General features: G+C 34.5%; 1 protein-coding gene across 1 annotated transcript in view; it reads left to right on the plus strand.

Moving 5' to 3' along the window:
* The window catches only part of LOC123251201 (solute carrier organic anion transporter family member 4C1-like), a 130,578-nt gene extending 112,639 nt beyond the window's left edge, over positions 1-17,939 (plus strand). Inside the window, exons 10-11 of the mRNA XM_044680402.1 lie at positions 16,563-16,617; positions 17,779-17,939. Coding sequence (XP_044536337.1) covers positions 16,563-16,617; positions 17,779-17,939 — 216 coding nt within the window. The remainder of the gene's footprint in view (positions 1-16,562; positions 16,618-17,778) is intronic.
* The last annotated feature ends 3,568 nt before the right edge of the window (positions 17,940-21,507 follow it).

A 21,507-nucleotide genomic window follows, 5' to 3' on the forward strand; every position in this document is an offset into this window, starting at 1 on the left:
ATTTAAGATTTTTGCATCTATGTTCATTACGGAGATTGGTCTATAGTTTTCTTTTTCTGTTTTTGGTCTACCTGGTTTTGGAATCAGTACCATTTTTGTGTCATAAAAGGAATTTGGTAGGACTCCTTCTTTGCTTATCATATCAAATAATTTGTATAGTATTGGGATTAGTTGCTCTTTGAATGTCTGATAGAATTCACTTGTGAATCCATCAGGTCCTGGTGATTTTTTCTTAGGGAGTTCTTTAATGGCTTGTTCAATTTCTATTTCTGATATGGGATTATTTAGGTATTCTATTTCTTCTGCTGTTAATCTAGGCAATTTATATTTTTGTAAATATTCATCCATAATTGTTATATTTGTTGCCATATAATTGGGTGAAATAGTTCTTAATGATTGCCTTAATTTCCCCTTCATTATAGGTGAGGTCTCCCTTTTCATCTCTAATACTGTCAATTTGGTTTTCTTCTTTCCTTTTTCTTATTAGATTGACTAGTTCTTTGTCTATTTTATCTGTTTTTTCAAAATACCAGCTTCTAGTCTTATTTATTAATTCAATAGTTCTTTTACTTTCAATTTTATTAATTTCTCCCTTAATTTTTAGTATTTCTAATTTAGTTTTCATCTGGGGGTTTTTTATTTGTTCGCTTTCTAATTTTTTGAGTTGCATGCCCAATTCATTAATCTCTGCCCTCCTTATAGTTATTATTTTAACTAGCTTTTTTAGTTGATTTTCTAAGATTCTCTAAGTATATCATCATATCATCTGCAAAGAGTGATAGTTTAGTTTCCTGACTGCCTACTTTAATTCCTTCAATTTCTTTTTTCTTCTCTAATTGCTAAAGCTAGCATTTCTAGTACAATATCAAATAATAGTGGTGGTGATGAGTATCCCTGCTTCACTCTGGACTTATTTGGTAGGCTTCTAAAGTCCTCATTGCAGATGATACTTGGTGATGGTTTTAAATAAACAATACTTATTATTTTAATGGAAGACTCTTTTATTTCTATGCTTTGTAGTGTAGTCTGTAGGAATGGATGTTGTATTTTGTCAAAGGCTTTTTCTGCATCTATTGAGGTAATCATATGATTTCTGTTAGTTTGATTATTGATATGGCCAATTAGCTGTTGATTTTCCTCATATTAAACCAGCCCTGCATTCCTGGTATAAATCTCACCAGGTCATAGTGAATAATCCTTGTGACATATTGCTACAGTCTCTGCTAGTATTTTATTTAAGATTTTTGCTTCAATGTTCATTAAGTAAATTAGTCTGTAATTTTCTTTTCCTGTTTTTGGTTTTCCTGGCTTAGGTGTCAGTACCTCATTTATGTCATAAAAAGAATTTGGTAGGACTATTTCTTTGCTTATTTTTCCAAATAGTTTATATAGTATTGGGAATTCACTTGTGAATCCATCTGGCCATAGGGATTTTTTTCTGAGGAAGTTCATGGATGACTTGCTAAATTTTTTTTACTGAGATGAGATTATTTATTTATCTTTTATTATTATTTATAGATGAGATTAGTTCCTCTTTTGTTTATGTAGGCAATTTATTATTTTTTTGTAAATATTCATCCATTTCACCTAGATTATTAGATTTATTGTCATATAATTGGGCAAGATACCTCCTAATAATTGCTTTAATTTCTTTTTCCTTAGCAGTGAAATCACTTTTTATTTTTGATACTGGTAATTTGATTCTCTTCTTTCTTTTTAACTCCTAGTCCTAATTTATTAGTTCAATAGTTCTTTTACTTTCAATTTTATTAATTTCTCTTTGATTTTTAGGAATTCCAATTTAGTCTTTAATTGGAAATTTTTAATCTGTTCTTTTTATAGTTTTTTTTAGTTGCATACCTATTTCATTGATTTGCTTTTTCTCTATTTTATTGATATAAAAAGTCAGGGATATAAATTTTCCCCCGAGTACTGCTTTGGCTGTATTCCATAAATTTTGATATTTTGTCTCCTTATTGTCATTCTCTTCCATGAAATCAGTGATTGTTTCTATGATTTGTTCTTTGACCCACCCATTTTGAAGAAATAGATTATTTAGTTTCCAGTTAATTTTTAATTTGTCTTTCTACGAACCTTTATTGATTATAATTTGTATTGCATTATGATCTAAAAAAGTTACATTTATTATTCTGCTTTTCTGTGTTTGGTTGTGAAGTCTTTATGTCCTAGTACATGATGAATTTTTGTATATGTACCATATGCTGCTGAAAAGGTGTATTTCTTTTTATCCCTGTTCAATTTTTTCAGATATCTATTAAATTTAGCTTTTCTAAAGTTTCATTCACTTCCTTTACTTTCTTACTTATTTTTGGTTAGAGTTATCTAGTTCTGATAGGGGAAGATTGAGGTCCCTCGCTAGAATAGTTTTACTATCTATTTTCTCCTTAAGCTTCTTTAGTTTTTTCTTTAAAAATCTGGATGCTAAAACAGGGGGCACATATTTGTTAAGTATTGATATTTCTATGCTGCCTTTATCAAGATGTAATTACCTTCCTTATTTCTTTTAATCAGATCCTTTTTTGCTTTAGCTTTGTCTGAGATCATGATCACTTCTTTTTCTTTTTTTTTTGCCTCTGTTGAAGCCCAATAGATTCTGCTCCAGCCTCTTGCCTTTACTTTGTGTGTGTCTACCTGCCTTAAATGTGTTTCTTATAAAAAAACAAATGGCAGGATTCCAGTTTTTAATCCACTCTGTTATCTGCTTTTATTTTATGGATTAGTTCATCCCATTTATATTCATAGTTATGATTACTTCCCTTCTACCTTGATTTCTTCTTTTAATCCTGCTTTTCTTCACTCTTTCTTTCAAAACTTGTGTTTTGCATTTAATTACTCCTCCCTTTAACCCCTCCCTTATATTACTCCCCTTCCCACCACTTCCCTTCTTATTCCTCTCCTAGTTCTCTATAGAGTCTTTAAATCACTCTTCTCCAACTTCTCCCTCCCTTATATGAATCCTTTCCCCACTACCCTCTTTCTTATTCCCCTCTTTTACTTTCTTACAGGATAAGATAGGATTCTTTACCCCATTGAATCTAGTTATTCTTCCCTCTCTGAGTCAATTCCAATGAGAGTAAATTTTTTTTTGTTTTTATTATTTTTAAAAATTTTTTATTTTGAATATTTTCTCCTAGTTACATATTTCATGTTCTTTCCCTCAATGAGAGTAAATTTTAAGTATTACCTATCACCACCCTTATCTTCCCCTCCACCTAAAGAGTATTCCCCCAACCCTGCACCTTTTTATATGATATAATTTATCCCATTTTATTTCTCTCTTCCCATTTCTCTTCTTTATCACCCCTAGATTTTTTTACACATCATCTTAAACAGCTTTCTACCACACCTTTTTTATATTTGTACTTCTAACTACTATGATAATGATAACAATTTCTTTTTTTTTAGTAAGATTTTATTGTGGGGTGACAAGTAGAGTATAGGTCTAATCCATTTTTTTAAACCCTTACCTTCCATCTTGGAGTCAATATTGGTTCCAAGGCAGAAGAGTGGTAAGGGTAGGCAATGGAGGTCAAGTGACTTGCCCAGGGTCACACAGCTGGGAAGTGTCTGAAGCCAGATTTGAACCTAGGACCTCCTGTTTCTAGGCCTGACTCTCAATCCACTGAGCTACCCAGCTGCCCTCATGATAACAATTTCTAAGAGTTAAAAATGTCATCTTTCCACATAGGAATATTAATAATCTGACCTTATTGAAGAACTTAAATTTTTTTCTGTTTCTTATTTAGCTTTTTTTGCTTCTCCTGAATTTTGCATATGGACATCAAATTTTCTTTTCTCTGGTCTTTTCTTCAGGAATGCTTGGAAATTTTCTATTTTATTCAATGACTATACTTTCCCCTGAGAGTATATAGTCAGCTTTGATGGGTAGATGATTCTTAGTTGTAAACCTAGTTCCCTTGCCTTCCAGAATATCATATTCCAAACCTTCTAGTCTTTCAATGTGGAAGCTGCCAGATCCTGTGTAATCCTGACTGGAGCTCCATGATATTTGAATTATTTCTGGCTGCTTGCAATATTTTCTCATTGACCTGGGAGCTTTTGAACTAGGCTGTAACATTCCTGGGAGTTGTCATTTGGGGATTTATTGCAGGAAGTGATCTGTGGATTCTTTCAATTTCTATTTTACCTTTGTGTTCAAGAATATCAGAGCAGTTTTCTTAGTTAATTTCTTATAATATGGTGTCTAGGCTTATTATTTATTTTTTTGGTCATGACTTTCAAGTAGTCCTATAATTTTAAAATTGTCTCCCCTGGATCTATTTTCCAGGTCAGTTTTTTTAATGAGATATTTCATATTTTCTTCTGTTTTTTTTTTTTATTATTATGATTTTGTTTTATTGTTTTTTGATGTCTCATGAAGTCATTAGCTTCTGTTTACCCAATTCTTGTTTTTAAAGACTGAATTTCTTCTATGACCTTTTGATCCTCATTTTCCATTTGATCTATTCTACTTTTCATGGCACTTTTTACTTCATTGTATTTTTGTGCCTTCTTTTCCAGTTGACCAATTTTGCTTTTAAAGTTATTTTCTTTTTCCATTAGTTTCATTTCTTTTCCCCATTTTTCTTTGACCTGTCTTATTTTATTTTTGAATTCTTTTTAAGATTCTTTTAGGACTTGAGACCAATTTCTATTTTTCATTGAAGTTTTGCACGTGGTTGTTTGGATTCCACCATCCCATGATGATTCTATACTTTGCTCTTTAACGCCATAGAAATTTTCTAAAGTTAGAATTTTTTTTTTTTTTTTTTGCCTGTGGACTGTGAATTTTGAAAGCTGATGATTCTGTCTCTTCTGCTGCTGGCCTGCAAGGCTAGGCCGTGTGAACTATTTTGCCCTAGGGCTAGGTTTTCACAGCAGCAGTACAGGCTTAAAAGGGCCCAGTGCTATGGACTTCTGGCCTCATTGAACACTGGTGCCAGAGCCTGGGACTTTAAAGGGTGGATCTGAGGTACTCTTTTGTTGGTGTAGCCCATGTTCTGGGATCCCAGATTTGGCCTGTGCTTAGTCAGCTGTGGAAACTGGCACAGTCGGGGTGGGGTTAGGGTGTGATCAGCCAGTACTCCTTGATGTGCAGTTTTGTTTTGGGTTCTCCCCTGTCTGATGAAAATCCAACTCTCTCTGTCTTCTTTTCAAGTTGTATTCAGTGGGAAAGCCCCCTCACTTCATCTTGCTGTTGGTTTTTAACTATTGTTGTTTTGAGACTCTTTTTAAAGATCAGTTTGGAAGGATAGTTAGTTTCAGCTTTCACTGCTACTAAACTGCCATCTTGCCACCCTCCAGTTATCCCCATTTTACATTTGAAACAGTTCAAGCAAATAGAAGTTAGTGACTTAGGGGATTTGAATTCAGATTTTTTAGTTTCTAGGTCCAGTATTCTTTTTATTGTGCCACACAGCTACCTCTGCAGAGCATTATCAAAGTTTACAACAAAGCACATTAAAAAAAATGACATTTTCATAGGAACAGGTAGTACAATAGGGTTTTTTTTTATTTTTTTTTATTTTAAACCCTTAACTTCTGTGTATTGACTTTATAGGTGGAAGATTGGTAAGGGTAGGCAATGGGGGTCAAGTGACTTGCCCAGGGTCACACAGCTGGGAAGTGTCTTGAGGCCAGATTTGAACCCAGGACCTCCCGTCTCCAGGCCTGGCTCTCAATCCACTGAGCTACCCAGCTGCCCCAGTACAATAGGTTTTGAGAGAATGACACTTATTAAGAATAGCCATCATTGGGTCATCTAGGTGGTGGCACAGAGGATAGAGTTCCATGCCTGGAATTGGGAGGACCTGGATTCAAATTTGGCCTCAGTTTCTTCCTTTTGTGTGACTGTAGGCAAGTCACTTAACCCTATTTGTGTAACCCTTTACCTTCTGTTTTATATTGTTAAAAAAAAAAACAGAAAGTAAAGATTAAAAAAAATAGCTGTCATAGGAAAAAGTCCCTGAGGTTTTAGGGACTATATTGCTTATTTATTGTGTTTTTTCCTCTCTCAAGTAGGGGAGAGGTTGCTTCTGTTATCGCTTCTCTCCTACTTGATTTCCAATATATAGAATCCAAAAGCTTTATTCAATAATAATATTAGTGGCTGGCTTATTTAGAGTTGCTCTTCTCTTCTAACTGATTTGGAATGGAAATTATGGTTTCTGGGAATGAAAAACTTTACACAATCACACTAATTAATAGCTATTTGAAAGCTCATCATACATGAATGTATAAAGGTAGTATGCTCTTTAATTTTTTAAAATCTATCCCCCAATATTTTATATGACTAAAAAATGGATTAAGTAAAAGTTTTCAGATTACTCCACCTTCCCCTTACGTCAAGGAGTTTGTGCCTACAGTATGGAGAAATAATGCCCTCAAGGAAAAATAAATATGAAGGGATTATCTGAAATTCAATATTAAACCAAAGTCAGGAGTTTTAATCAAAATCAGCATCCACAACTGAAAATCCATCATTACAAATAATTATTAACAGCAAGTATTGATAACAAATTATTGAAGCCAAAAATAATTAATAACTAATAATCTAATCTCAATCAATAATCCATTAGTATACAATATTTAATAGTCAATGACTAAGAGGTACTATTATATCCAATTATCCAATTAATAGTTCTTTTGCCATGTGTGTAATTCCATCATACACATCAGGAAAAAACGATTAAGGATATATAATAATAAAAGATAAGGAGGAGACAGTGTTATAAATTTCAACATAAATTGTTTTTCCAATTGTTATTCCTTCACTCAGTAATAATTATAGTCTTTTTTTTTTTTAAATTTTAAACCCTTAACTTCTGTGTATTGACTTATAGGTGGAAGATTGGTAAGGGTAGGCAATGGGGGTCAAGTGACTTGCCCAGGGTCACACAGCTGGGAAGTGTCTGAGGCCGGATTTGAACCTAGGACCTCCTGTCTCTAGGCCTGGCTCTCAATCCACTGAGCTACCCAGCTGCCCCAATAATTATAGTTTTTTAAGTCCAAACATAAAAGACATAGTTATTTCATGTATAGTAATATAACCAGGTGCCCTCAAATGCCATTAATATATAACAAAGCCAAGTAAAGACATATATACCTTATTTACAATTAAGCTAAGCACTTTCTTGAAAAAAGTGAGTAATTAAAATCTCAGAAATAGAGGGAGGACTTTGAAAGGGGTTAAATTGTCATATTTTAATATTTGGGATCTCCTATCTTGATATTTTTAGAAAATAATATCAAAGACAAACTAATTATCTCTATTCAAGGCAGATTTATTAAAGAAGTAAATTTTTTCGAGTCTCATTTTACTACTATATGTTGATGTTGATCCTTTTTAAAAACTTTAGTAAAGAAAAGGCAACCAGAGTTTCCCCCAGCTGAAATTAACTACCTCTCTCAACTTTGAATCAAGTTTGATTCAAAATTCTTTCCTAGGCTCTGCATTGATCCTTATATAGACCAACCCTGTCCCCAGAAGTAGGGGGCATGGTTCCCTCTAACATAGGATTGGTCCGTTCAAGACCAATCCCATTCCAGGAAGTAAGGGGGAGGGAACCCTGGGGCACACTAGGGAATGCAGTTCCCCCGGCCATAACACTTCAAAACCCACATTTGTTAACCCTAAATTTGACTGGGGCACAAAATACAATCCCTCTGTACCCCTGCCTCCTCCCTCTTTCATGTAATGTTATCCCACAAAGATAAGCCAAAAAGCCCATCCATCTACATATGGGCAATGTTGCCTGGTGATGTGCATAATGCCTTCTGTCTCTCTTTTTGCTATCACCTGCGCCTTCATTCCTGGCTTCTTGGTAATATTTATAAAGAAATTTCTTATTTGTCTCTCTACTGTCACTATGTGTCTGTTGTTCTTGGTTGCTGCATTTATTCACTTTCTGTATTTCTGTCATCTAGGGAGTTCAATAAGAATATAATCTCTTCAGTTCTGGTTTTCTTTCTAAAATTATTTCCAGTCTCTCTACTATTGAATGCCCATTTTTTCCCTTTCATTTATGGTTAAGTTCATATTTGAAGGCTAGGTCAGCATGGGCTGTATCCTGAGCTCCTTTGCTATTTGGAACACATTATTCCATTCCCTTCTGTGTTTTCTGTTAGATCAAATTTATTTATATTTCCTTTATTTCATATTTGAAGGTCTTTCTCCTTATCACTTGACATAACTTGTTTCAGAATTGAATTGTTAAATTTAACCACTACATGTCTTGGAATTTACAGCCTTGAATTTTTTTTTTCCTGAGAGTAATCTATATATTCTTTCAATTACTATTTCATTTTTTTGTGTTCAGACGTTCTGGACATTTCTCTTGTGTAAAGATTAAAAATTTTGAGAGATTGAGTTCTAGGTAAGAAAAATTAATTTATTGATTAAGCTAGCAATAACCAATGAATTAATTAGCTCGTGATCTCTTTCAGTGATTAAAGATAAATTCATTTAGCATCTTGAGTTATTTAAAAATAATTATGGAAGTTCATTACTCAGTCCTCCCCTAGATACCCCAAGACATCTCTACTTCTTGGATACTAATGAGGAAGTGGGCTAATATTTTCTATTTCCCTTCTGATCCCGTCAATATGATGGAGAAAGTCACATGCCTGATCAGAGGATTCTATTATCTTTGCCAGTCATTTAAATGAAAAAATCAGGCTTGGCCTGGCCTAGGTTGACTTTCATCTATTCATTTTTTTAAACCTTCCCTTATAGAATCAATACTATGTATTGGTTTTAAGGTGAAAGAGTGGTGAGGGCTAGACAGTAGGAATTAAATGACTTGTCCTTGGTCACAAAGCTAGGAAGTGTCTGAGGTCAGATTGAAACCCATCTCTAGGCCTGGTTTACAATCCACTGAGCCACCCACTTGCCCCCTATTCATTTTAGTGGGAAAAAGATAATTGCCATGCACCCCAAGACATTTTTTTTTTTATCTTGGGACTCCATTCTAGGAGCATAGGGCCACAACCAGTAGACAATGGGTCACTCAGGGTCACCCAGCTGGGAAGTGTCTGAGCCCGGATTTGAACCTAGGACCTTTCGTCTCTAGGCCTGGCTCTCAATCCACTGAGCTAGCCTAGCTGCCCCTGCTTTAGGTTGCAGTTTCTTTAGCAGATGTAGTTTTTACAGGGTGGGGTTGCTAGCCCCACGCCCAACCCTCCTCCTTTTTCATCTGGGCTAGGGACTGTCCTTGGCCCAGGAGTGGTAAGGGTGGGCAGTAGGGGTCAAGTGACTTGCCCAAGGTCACACAGCTGGAAGTGTCCGAGGCCGGACTTGAACCTAGGACCTCCAGTCTCTAGGCCTGGCTCTCAATCCACTGAGCCACCCAGCTGCCACTGAGCCACCCAGCTGCCCCAAGACATACTTGGCCAAAACTAGTTTTTGTTTACTAAACAGGATGGTGCTTATATTCTCAATGCTAATTATTCTAATATCAGAAGCTGCTCTGGGACAGGGAATGTGAGGACATTCCTAGGATTGTCATGACAGAGGAATGAGGAAAAAGGCTTGAAAAATACATTACAAAGCAGTATTAGAAATCGAAATGGTATAGTATTAAGAATAAATTTTCTCACTTGTATAACTTCTTTCATTATTGTGTTTAAATTTTTCACCTTATTTTGTTCATTTGGGAGACCTTAGGTTGTCTTTGTACTTCCTGTGTTTGAGATCAGTATGTTTTACTTGGATAGAGAGTTTATTTTCTTTTAGTTTTATGGCTTTATGCTTCTCTTCTAGATTGTGCTTCACTTCTGTGTGTTCCCAGTCTTTTGTTCTCATTTTTGTTTCTTTGGTGAGACTGGATGTTGATGATTCTACTTTTCCTGCATTATTTTTGTTGAATAGGTCATCAATTCTACTCTCATAAATCTCATTTCTCTCTGGAACCATTCAGAAACACCATGTTGTGGTTTCCTGTTCTCCTTCCGCTCCATACGGTCCTCTTGTGTCACCAAGTTTAGAGCATTTTCCTTTGTTTTATAATATTGACTTATAGATGCCTGAACTTGTTCACTAGATAATGGAGATATTCCTGTTGATTTGTCTGCCTATATTCACGGTATTTGAGTTTTCTTCTTCTTGAGATCTTGGACAATTCTGACCTTTTCTTCCGTCTTATTTTCCTCAGTTGCTCACTTTCTGACTCTCTTCCCTCTAATAGTAGTTTCCTTGGGTGCTGGATCTCAAAACCACTCAGCTTCACCCCATAGTGGGCAATTCAGAGTTCATCTGTCTAGGTCTGTTGCCGGAGCAACATTTGCGTGGGCAGAACTGGCCCCAGCTGAATATCGAGCCTTTTCTCTTTCACTTATTGGAGAGCTGTTCGCCCTCCCATGCTCATCCTCCCAGCAGACCCTCCCACAGGGATCTGTTCTAGGCAGTGCCTCTGTTCCTCTGGCCAGGCACAACAGATCAGAGTCGCCATGCTGGTGTTACAGTTGATTTATGTAGTTTGGGTGGTTGAGGCTCTCTTTTTCCAGCCCAAACACATGTCCTACCTTTTCCCCTCTGTCCTTTTGCTTATGATTTTGGAAATAAGGAGGGAAGGATGGGGAAAAAGGAAGGGAAAGAAGATAGCCGGGGACCCCCACTTCCCAGTACGAGAAATTGTCCACGGTCTTCGTGTTGGCAGACTAGAGGATTAAATTGAATGATGCTAGGGATATTTAGCTGGGTTTATTTAGGGTTTAGGAAAAGAAAGGTTTTAGAGAAAGTGGCAGGGCAGCAGGGACCAAAGCTCTCCACCCCTGGGGAAAAAGGCATCAAAATCCAGGCTTCTCTGCTCTTTTATTCTCCTTCTGACACCTCCCACAAAGGAAGTGGGACGGTGTTAGAGGAAGTTGCAGTAGAGAGTCCTGGGAGATGTAGTCTCCCACGGCTTAGGTCCATTTTAAAAGGTACTTGCTGTACAGCAGAAAACTTTTAAAAACAATTATTTATTTAATCTTTATTTTATGTTTTAGTCATAACTTTTAAGCACTTAAGGAATTAGCATTTAAGCAGATGGGGTTACCTGACTTGGCCAGGATCACCCAGCTAGTGTCTGAAGCCTGACTTGAACTCAGAAAAATACTTTTTCCAGGTCTGGTGCTCTGTTATGTAGAGATTAAAATTAATATGCAAAAGCTAAGTATTATATTTCATAAAATTTTATTGATAATAAACTAACATAAAAAATAGAGTGAAAAGGTGCTAAACTAACTTCAGCTGTACTTGTAAAGACGAGAGAGTGAGAGGGAGGAGCTACAGAACTTAAAAATCAATAATGTGACCATGCAAATGTGGAGGCGCAGCTTTGCAGATATGATGGTATACTTAAAAAATCCTAGAGAATCAACTAAAAAGCTAGTAGAAATAATCAACAACTTTAGCAAAGAAGTTGCAGGATACAAAATAAATATACATAAATCTTCAGCATTTCTAGATATTTCCAACACATGACAGCAGCAAGAGGTAGAAAGAGAAACACCATTTAAAATCACCCTAGACAATACAAAATACTTAGGAATCTACCTACCAAAACAAACACAGGAATTATACGAACACAACTACAAAACACTTTCCAAACAATTAAAACTAGATCTAAACAATTGGAAAAATATTGATTGTTCATGGGTAGGACAAGCTAACATAATAAAAATGACCATTCTACCCAAATTAATTTATTTATTTTGTGCCATACCTATCAAACTACCAAAAATCTTCTTTACTGAATTAGAAAAAACTATAACAAAGTTCATTTGGAAGAACAAAAGATCAAGAATATCAAGGGAAATAATGAAAAAAAAATGTGAAGGAAGGGGGCCTAGCAGTACCAGATATTAAACTATACTATAAAGCAGCAGTCATCAAAACAATATGGTACTGGCTAAGAGACAGAAGGGAGGATCAGTGGAATAGACTTGGAGTAAGTGACATCAGCAAGACAGTGTATGATAAACCCAAAGAGCCCAACTTTGGGGACAAAAATCCACTATTTGACAAAAACTGCTGGGAAAATTGGGAAACAATATGGGAGAGATTAGGTTTAGACCAACATCTCACACCCTACACCAAGATAAATTCAGAATGGGTGAATGACCTGAATATAAAGAGGGGGAAACTATAAATAAATTAAGTGAACACAGAATAGTATACTTGTCAGATCTCTGGGAAAGGAAAGATTTTAAAACCAAGCAAGAGTTAGAGAAAATTACAAAATGTAAAATAAATGATTTTGATTATACTAAATTAAAAAGCTTTTGTACAAACAAAAACAATGCAACCAAAATCAGAAGGGAAACAACAAATTGGGAAAAAAAATCTTTGTAACGAAAAACTCTGATGGGGGTCTAATTACCCAAATATATGAGGAGTTAAACCAATTGTATAAAAAATCAAGCCATTCCCCAATTGATGGGCAAGAGACATGAATAGGCAATTTTCAAGCATAGAAATCAAAAGTATCAATAAGCACATGAGAAAGTGTTCTAAATCTCTAATAATTAGAGAAATGCAAATCAAGACAACTCTGAGGTATCACCTCACACCTAGCAGATTGGCTAAAATGATAGCAGGGGAGAGTAATGAATGCTGGAGGGGATGTGGCAAAACCGGGACATTAATGCATTGCTGGTGGAGTTGTGAACTGATCCAACCATTCTGGCTGGCAATTTGGAACTATGCCCAAAGAGCTCTAAAAGACTACCTGCCCTTTGATCCATCCACACCATTGTTGGATTTGTACCCCAAAAAGATCATAGATAAACAGACTTGAACAAAAATATTTATAGCTGCACTTTATGTGGTGGCAAAAAACTGGAAAACGAGGGTATGTCCTTCAATTGGGGAATGGCTGAACAAATTGTGGTATATTCTGGTGATGGAATACTATTGTGCTCAAAGGAATAATAAACTAGAGGAATTCCATGTGAACTGGAAAGACCTCCAGGAACTGATGCAGAGTGAAAGGAGCAGAGCCAGAAGAACATTGTACACAGAGACTGATATACTGTGGTAAAATCGAATGTAATGGACTTCTGTACCAGCAGCAATGCAATGACCCAGGACAGCTCTGAGGGATTTATGGTAAAGAATGCTACCCACATTCAGAGGAAGGACTGCAGGAGAAGAAACATTGAAGATAAACAATTGCTAGAATGCATGGGTTGAGGCAGACATGATTGGGGATTTAGACTCGAAACTACCACACCAATGCAACTATCAACAATTTGGAAATAAGTCTTGATGGATAACACATGTTAAAACCAGTGGAAATGCGCATTGGCTGTGGGGGTTGGGGGGAAGAGTAGGGGGAGGGGATGAAGGGGAAAGTAAGAACATGAATCATGTAACTATGATAACTTTTATAAAAAATGAAAATTATTAAAAAAAATGTGGAGGCGCAGGAGAGATTAAACGGAATTTGGGGAAATACTAAGGGACTTCTGGGGGATGAAGTCCAAGGTTCAAAATTTCCATTTATACAGTTACTGCACAACCTAGCTACTCCTGCTGCTTTAATAGGAAGGAATAAAAAACTTTCATATAAGGGCTAGACATTCCTGATGGGAACATGTCTCCATGAGGAGATGGGGTTAATGCTGCCTTAGCTCTTCCACTATGGTGGATAGAACTCCAGACCTGGAGTCAAGAAGACTTCCTCTTTCTGAGTTCAAATCCAGCTTCAGAAACTGACTAGCTGTGTGGCCCCAGGCAAGCCACTTAACCTGTTTGCCTCAGTTTCCTTATCTGTAAAAGGAAATGGAGAAAGAAATGGCAAAAACCACTGTTCTATTTGTCAAGAAAACTCTAAATGGGATCACAATGAGTCAGACACAACTCTTCCCTTGTGACAGAATCATAAGGAGATGAGATTATTGTGCACAGTCACATGTTCATGAAGACCCTCAGATTAACTCTGGACCAGTTGCTGACTTTGCCCACTGTCATGGCTCCAGTAGGCTCATTGCTGGAGGATTGGTGGCACATTTCTGTAGCCTGGAGTCAGATTTCCTTGGAAAGAGGAGGGGTTGCCTAAGGCATGTGTTGGGTTTTGTTGCAAGCTCCTGTACAGGATCCTTGTTTTTTTTCAAGGCAATAATACCTCAGAAGAGATAGGGAAAAGAGAATCTTACCCCATTCCAGGTCTTCTGTTTTCTACTCTTTCACCCTAAGTGGCCTAGATCAAGGGATTAACAGTTGCTCAGACTGAACTTAAAAATGTAGACTTTTAGAAGTAATTTCTACCTGGAAAAGCATTCACACCTAAAACTGACAACAACTACTTTAATGTTTACAAAACTGTATATGTGTGAGGAGACATTGATAGCATCAATATTTTTAGGGGAAAGGGCATTTTTTTTTGTTTTCTAAGTGGCTCAGGCTGAGGTAAGAAAGATTTGTGTTCTCAGATAAGGTTCATTTTCAGTTCTTCTCATATTAACAGACACAGATAAAAATACAACAAATACTTTCTTAACTTCACCCACAGTCATACACATTAAGAAAATAAAAGATGGATTTCATGGTTTCACACACAAGCATTCTACAAAAACAAACCAAGATTTCAAGCTAGCTGTACTTTTTTCCTTAAGTGTACAATCATATTCATTTAAATCACAAGAGAATAATATTTCAAACGGCTCCTGGATTTTGCTCATTGGAACTCACTAAAATAAATAAATAAAACTTATCCTTTTACAGACACATTCTGGAAAGATAAATAAGGGGATTAGGTGAACATCTTTATGGGGATGAAAGATTTAACCCCTTTCTCTAAGCAAGAGGGCTCAGTTGAGGAAAGGCTAAAAGATAGTTAAGAAGATGACTTAAATAAACAACAAACCGCCTGTTACTGGAAAAGCAGCAGCTCTAACTCTGGGGACAGAAAAAAGAAACTCTAATCCACCCACTGAAGTTAATGGAGATAATAAAATAGAATCCTTCTTGAGCAATCATAGGCTTTTGCCAACTAGGCTTAGAACAGAAACTGGATAGCAGAAATAAAGGATTTATTGCCCTGAAAAAACACAAAGAGGCTAAATATCAGCCTTGGAAAGAGGTGGACTCTATTTAATCAGGTGTTCAAAATGTTCCTTTCTTTCTTTTCTTTTTTTCTATTTTCCATTTGTCTTTTCTTTATTCTGTCACTGAGAGAAACTTATTGATGGTACCTTACTCTTGCTTTTTGGCCTATAATCATGAGAAAAAGTATTTCCTAAAAAATAGTAGTGCTGTTGAAAGCTTTAAAAAATTATCCAGTTAAATATGAAAACCTTTCAATTTTATTGATGCCTGTTACAGAATCTTGAATAACATATTTTCAAATTTAATAGAAAGATGCAGTATGAAACCATTGCCTATGATTACTCAGATTTGATTATATTTGAGATCAAACCATGTTTCCAGAAACCTAAAGTTATATATTATTTACGCTTGATATAAAATAACTAATATACTAAAGAAGTGAGAGAGGAGTAGAAGAGATGAAGAGAAGAGAGGCATAGTATTAGTTGTGTTAGTTCTGCCCCCAAACATTAAGATTTTAATTGGGTCTTAGAAAATAAAAATACAGCAACTTGGTTGAGTGCTTCCTTAATTCTGTTCTCTTAGTTAATTCTTTTCTACTTTTAACCTTAATGCTGCAATATTAGGTAGTAGAATTACTTTGTAACAGATCTAAGATGGAAGATGCTATGTAATAAAAAAAAAGAATGATCTCTAGAAAGCCATAATGTAAAAAAAATTACTAATATTTTTAGTGTGTGGTTTTATATTTAAAATAATAAAAATATGATAATGTAAAAAATAAGTTATTGGTGAAACTATTGGGTCATTTTATTCATTAAGTACCTGTTGCATATCTATTATGTGGTTAACACTTTTATTTTTAATTTCAATTCAATGAATATTTTTAAAGGGCTTACTATATGAAAGGAACTATGCTAAATGTTGGGGATATAATACAGAAGCAAAAACTAAGTACTCTCTCCCCTCTAAGAAATTATATTTTAGGAGTTTGGGCTTTGGTTGGGGTGGTGAGGAGAACAAAATATGTAAAACCTAACTACCAAGTATATCATGTGGAGGCATATTAAAAACCTTTGTCTTAAGTTCCTCTAGAAATATTAAGCTGTAATGATCTTAAAATGAATTCTGGTCTTAAAATAAATGATCTAAAAAAAGGTAAGAAAAAATGAATTCTAGTCTAAAAATAACCCTATCCAGACCCCTGTTTGGAGTTGGTTTAGGTGGGGGACAAAAGACTTTTTTTCCCTGAGAAGTACATTAAAGATTATAGCCAAGACTTAAAACTAAGAGTACTGCTCTTGTCTTGCTAAGAATATTGACTACCTGGAGTGATTAAGCAGTAGATCTATCTAAGAACTGTCTCCTCTTCTATATCCTGATGAGGTGTCTTTGTTTATACTTGGAGAACTCTGAAGGAAATTGTCAGTCATAGAATTCTATAGTAAATATCATTTTGAGAAGTTAACTCAAAACTGAATTTTTACATAGTGTGATTTTCTGATTCAAGAGTCCTAAAAAATATTACTTCAATGACCCTGTGACAGAAATTGGTGTATTTGAGGGTATGGAAAATTGTGCTATTTTGAATGACTCTTTCTACCTCCATCCTCTTCCTCTTCTCTTTCTCAAACAGTGATAGCTTGGATAGCAGGTTAACACTAAATTAAGTAAAATTGTTTTTGTCAGACTCTGTTGTGCATACAACAGAGAGAACAATCTTTTATTCTCTTTTGAAATACAATGTTATATGAAGTAATCTCAAGAGGAAGAGAATGGGGAATCAGGAAAAGACCCCTGTAGGAGATGTAGCTTATACTGTGCTCTTGAAAGAAGCCAAGGAATTTTTATGCCTCAGCTGAGAAAGGAGCATATTCAAGATATGGAGGATTATTGGTTCAAAGGTACAATTGAAGAACAAGGAATTTCACAAAGTGGGAATGAGCAAGGCAGTCCAACTAAAATGGAGAATTAATAAAGAGAAATAAAGCCAGGAAATAAGGTGAGAGCTAGATTGTAGAAGGCTTTAAATTCCAGGTTAAGGATTTTGTATTTTGTCTTACACGCATAAGAAGTCATCAGTGTTTTTTGAGTTAGAGGATGGGTTAAATAGTGAGATATGAGCTTTAGGATGGATATCAGTTTAGTTTAGCAGTTCTGTGGAAGATGAGGTCACACTGGGGGCAGAGAGACCAATTAGGAGGCATTTAGCACAGTCCCTTGCTGACCTAAGGCATATTTATCTTTTTTTCTATGAGAACATAATATATATTGATATTATAATAATTAGTCGTGATAAACCATTCTTCCACTTATTTAGAAGGGATTGGCAGTCAGGTTCAATTAGTTGTGTTGGACAAAACTGGAAAACTATATATATATATAGACCATATATAATAGTATTTGTAAAGTGCTTAGCAAAATGCTTGGTGCATAGTAAGTAGATGCTTGGTAAATGCTTATTCCATTCCCAATTTTAATATATTTGCTAATATATAAGAAAAATCTATACCTTAGGTCAATTTCAAACATTGAGCACCTATTTAATAATAATTAACTTAATTAATTTAATTAATGCTTAAAATCTATTCCACTGCATTTAAAAGATTCACAGAGGAGAAACATAACTTTTTAACTGTTAAGATCCTGATTACTTACTATAGAGAGAGTTTACTTTTGTTCCAAGTTACTGAAACCTATGGTTTTATTTTTTTATTTGTTTTCAGGTTTTGGTTGTAAAGCATTAACTATCCTCTTCAATGCCCTTGCGATCTTCTTATATAAGCCTCCTTCAGCTGGCACAAATGTCACATTCCAGAGTGAGAACATAGTCGTGGCTTCTGTCCCAGTAGAACCTGATCACAGCAAAGTAAGACATGATGGATAAAAGAGAAAAGAAGAGGACATTTGACATAAGAATGATTAGTTTTTTTAAGAACTGTATTACCATTGCAGCATTATCCACACCAAATGAAAAAAAAAATCACACTTTGGATGTGGTCAAGAGATACAACAACTGATTCAGTTTTTAGAGGTTAAAGAATATTTACTTTTGCCATTTCAGAAGTAAGAAAGCAGATACTGTACATTTATATTTCATTAAAAAGATCCCAAACCTGGAGATTTAATGTTATATAGTTGTTTTCTTTTTCTGAGGTATGAAATTCCAAACTAAACATAAAAACAAAGATAATCTATTCACACTAAATTCCAAAGAAATATTGTAAAGAAAGTAAATTGACACTGTTAGCACAGAACTAGTAAAATATCAATCCAATTTTATAAAAGCCATAGACAATCAAATTTCTTCAATACCTTAAAAAAGTGACTATTATTTATTAACTACTTTAGTTCTAGAGTGTCAAAACTTAAATTATTCAGAGCCTAATGCACAATTATTAGGTAGTAAGGATTATTTTAAAGCAGATCTAGGGCTGCGCTGGTTATGTATGGGACAAGACTAGATGATTGTGTTTTATTTCTAGTTTTTCATCTTTTATTCTAGAAACTCCTTTATCATGGGATGTCATTGGATTGTAAGTCATTTAAAAATTGTACTTTATCTACTTTTTTTATAATCTAGTAGATACCGAGTATATGTATGTTCACCTTTTTTTTAAAAGTATTCCTGAAGAGACAGACACTGATATTTCTAATGATATTGAGATATCATTTAAAATAATTTTCCTTATTTAAAACAAAACAAAACAACAAACTCTCAACATAATAACTATAACCTTTACCACAAATCTTTGCCTATACCAAATGCCCATTAAATAAATTGCTTACAGATGAAGTATTAAAATATTATCTTTAAGACATTTTGAAAAATGTGATAAAAAGTAAAATTTTTCACTATCAAGATGTCATACTGTAAGAGTTTATGGGCTGGATCAGGCTTTAAGAAGCATCAGTTATTTTAGAACACAGGATTAAAACTTTCTTCAGCATCAAAGAAAATTATGTCGATGTACAAATCCCATAGTTGAAGTGTAGAGTCAACTGCGATACCTTTTATGGAATGTATTGACTTAAGAATTGAATGCAGAATAATACTACTGACAATAACGTTTATTATCTAGCAGTTTTTATTACCTTTTGCTTTTTCGGTAAACTTTAATATATAGCAGAAGTGTCAAAACTTAAATAGAACACAAATTAACATTCTATATAATATATTGCATTTTAATTTATTTCAATAAATATTTTGCAATTTAACTTTAATCTGATTGCAGCCAGACTCAGGAAACCCATAAACTATGAGTTTGACACCTCTGATTTTACAGTATTCTAATAACAGTGAGTGAACACCTTTAAGAGGTAAATGCTATAAACCATGGAATAGTGGAGTGAGTGAAGAAGGAAGATAGGAAGGGGAAACAAATCATATGCTGGAATAAGGCATTGATAATCTAAAACTAGGCTATCTTGAAGTCTATCAACAACTCTGGAGTGTGAGAGAGTGTGCAGATCAAATGTAAAATCAGAACCCAGACAGAGAAGCAGAAATTAAGGTAGATGGAAAAGCCAGAAAGCAGTAAACAGAAGTTTAGGAACCAGAAATTTAAACTAAAGTTGGGTCATATATTTGAGGACTAGAGAACAGTAAAAGAGAAAAGCCTGAGAAAAACTAAAAGAACATGGATACCAAGCAGGATGATAAATTTATAGGAACCAAAGTGCCAGGATGAGGGAAGCTGGAGAACAAGTATGAGGTATTGGCACCAAGGAGACTTTGAATCTGAGGAAAATGCCAAAATGCTACTAGAGAGGAGAGCACTTATAGGACTTAGCATGTCTAAGGTACAAATAATTGCACCTGTTGAGAGAAAGTGCAAAGGTAGAAACTAAGGACAGATCTTGGTAGAGATACTGAGAGCAATGTGAAATGACACCAAGAAAAAGGACAAAAGAATTACTTAATAACATTGACAAAAACAAAAAAACTAAATGTATAGAAGATGTCACTATATACCTCAGTAGTAATGAAGACACCGAATGCACAAGAAAGTTTAGTTGTATTCAGTTGATATTGTTTCATAAAGAAATATTTAATATATTTTAGAAATGAAAAATATTTTTCTTGCACTCCTACCCATTGTGCACATGTGCACACTTGCGCACGCACACACACAGAAAGTGTTTAAAAAGAAACCTTAAGTTATCTAGAAAGTTAACTTAATGTGAAACACTTCATTCTTCAGTGATGTCAGATGAATGCAGTGTTAATATGCAAATACTTAGATGGATCTTTGGTTTCTTTAATTCAAAAGTTCCTTCTAACAATGCAAATTGCAATCCATGCATTATAATCAGAATACGGTCATTTATATTCAGTAAGTGGTTTGCATATGAAAATTCTCACTATTTTTAATAGAAACTTTAATGTAGAAGCTGCCCTTTTACTATTTTTGTATATAATTGTATAGTATGGGGTTATTTAAACTTTTGAGTATTGAGGTTATGTTTATAATATGTAAATACAAAATTAATATGCACAAGTTATGTACAATTACCCTAGCTATGCAAATAACATGTTATAAATATTTAGGAAAAGTAAACTTTTAAAATATATTTTATTATAAATAAAAATAGGAGAATGATACCTTAATTCAGCAGGGTTATATTGGAGGACTATTTAAAATCAATTATTTAAATTTCTCACTTTTTCAAAATGTCATTTTGAAAATGACATTATTAAATTTTAATTAAACTGTTTTATAAATATAAGTTTATTTTTATACAAGTGGAAAAAATATTCTTTTTACTATGGAAACCATTTGGCATGCTTAGTGGTTTTTGATATATTAGCAAATATATTAAAATCAATAAATACAACACTTATTGTAAAGTTCACCAGAGCAATCAATCTATGTACACGTTTATAAAATAACAAAAGTATTACCTCATAGTCAACTGAAGAATTGAGACAAATTATCTTTTTCAATAAATTTTAAAGAAGTAATCACTTTCTGGAAAGTAATTTTTATTTCAATGAGCACCATATTTTATGAAGAGGTCTATTTTACTTAATTTTATTAACCGGAAAGCTCAGTATAATATTTTATACCAAGTATATGTAAAAATTCACAGACCATCTAAAAAAATAGCAGTTTTGAGTGTCAGGACTTCATAATTGAACACAATGGACTTGATGTCAAAATCTGAACTCATTAGCTTCCCCACTCTCCAAATCTCCTCTTTCAATTAATTTAACAGCAGTTCCCATTAGATTTTGTTTTTCCATCTTGTGGTTAATCTTTGTTTCTTCTGCCACAGATTATCAAGTCAATTGCCAACTCCTTCTACTTCCATAATATTTTTTCACTTTTATTGCTTCCTTGCTTGCTTCCTTCTTTCCTTCCTTCCTTCCCTCCCTACCTCTTCCTTTCTCTCTCTCTTTTCCTTCCTTCCTTCCTTCCTTCCTTCCTTCCTTCCTTCCTTCCTTCCTTCCT

This window comes from Gracilinanus agilis, chromosome 1, assembly GCF_016433145.1.
Source record: "Gracilinanus agilis isolate LMUSP501 chromosome 1, AgileGrace, whole genome shotgun sequence".
NCBI lineage: Eukaryota > Metazoa > Chordata > Mammalia > Didelphimorphia > Didelphidae > Gracilinanus > Gracilinanus agilis.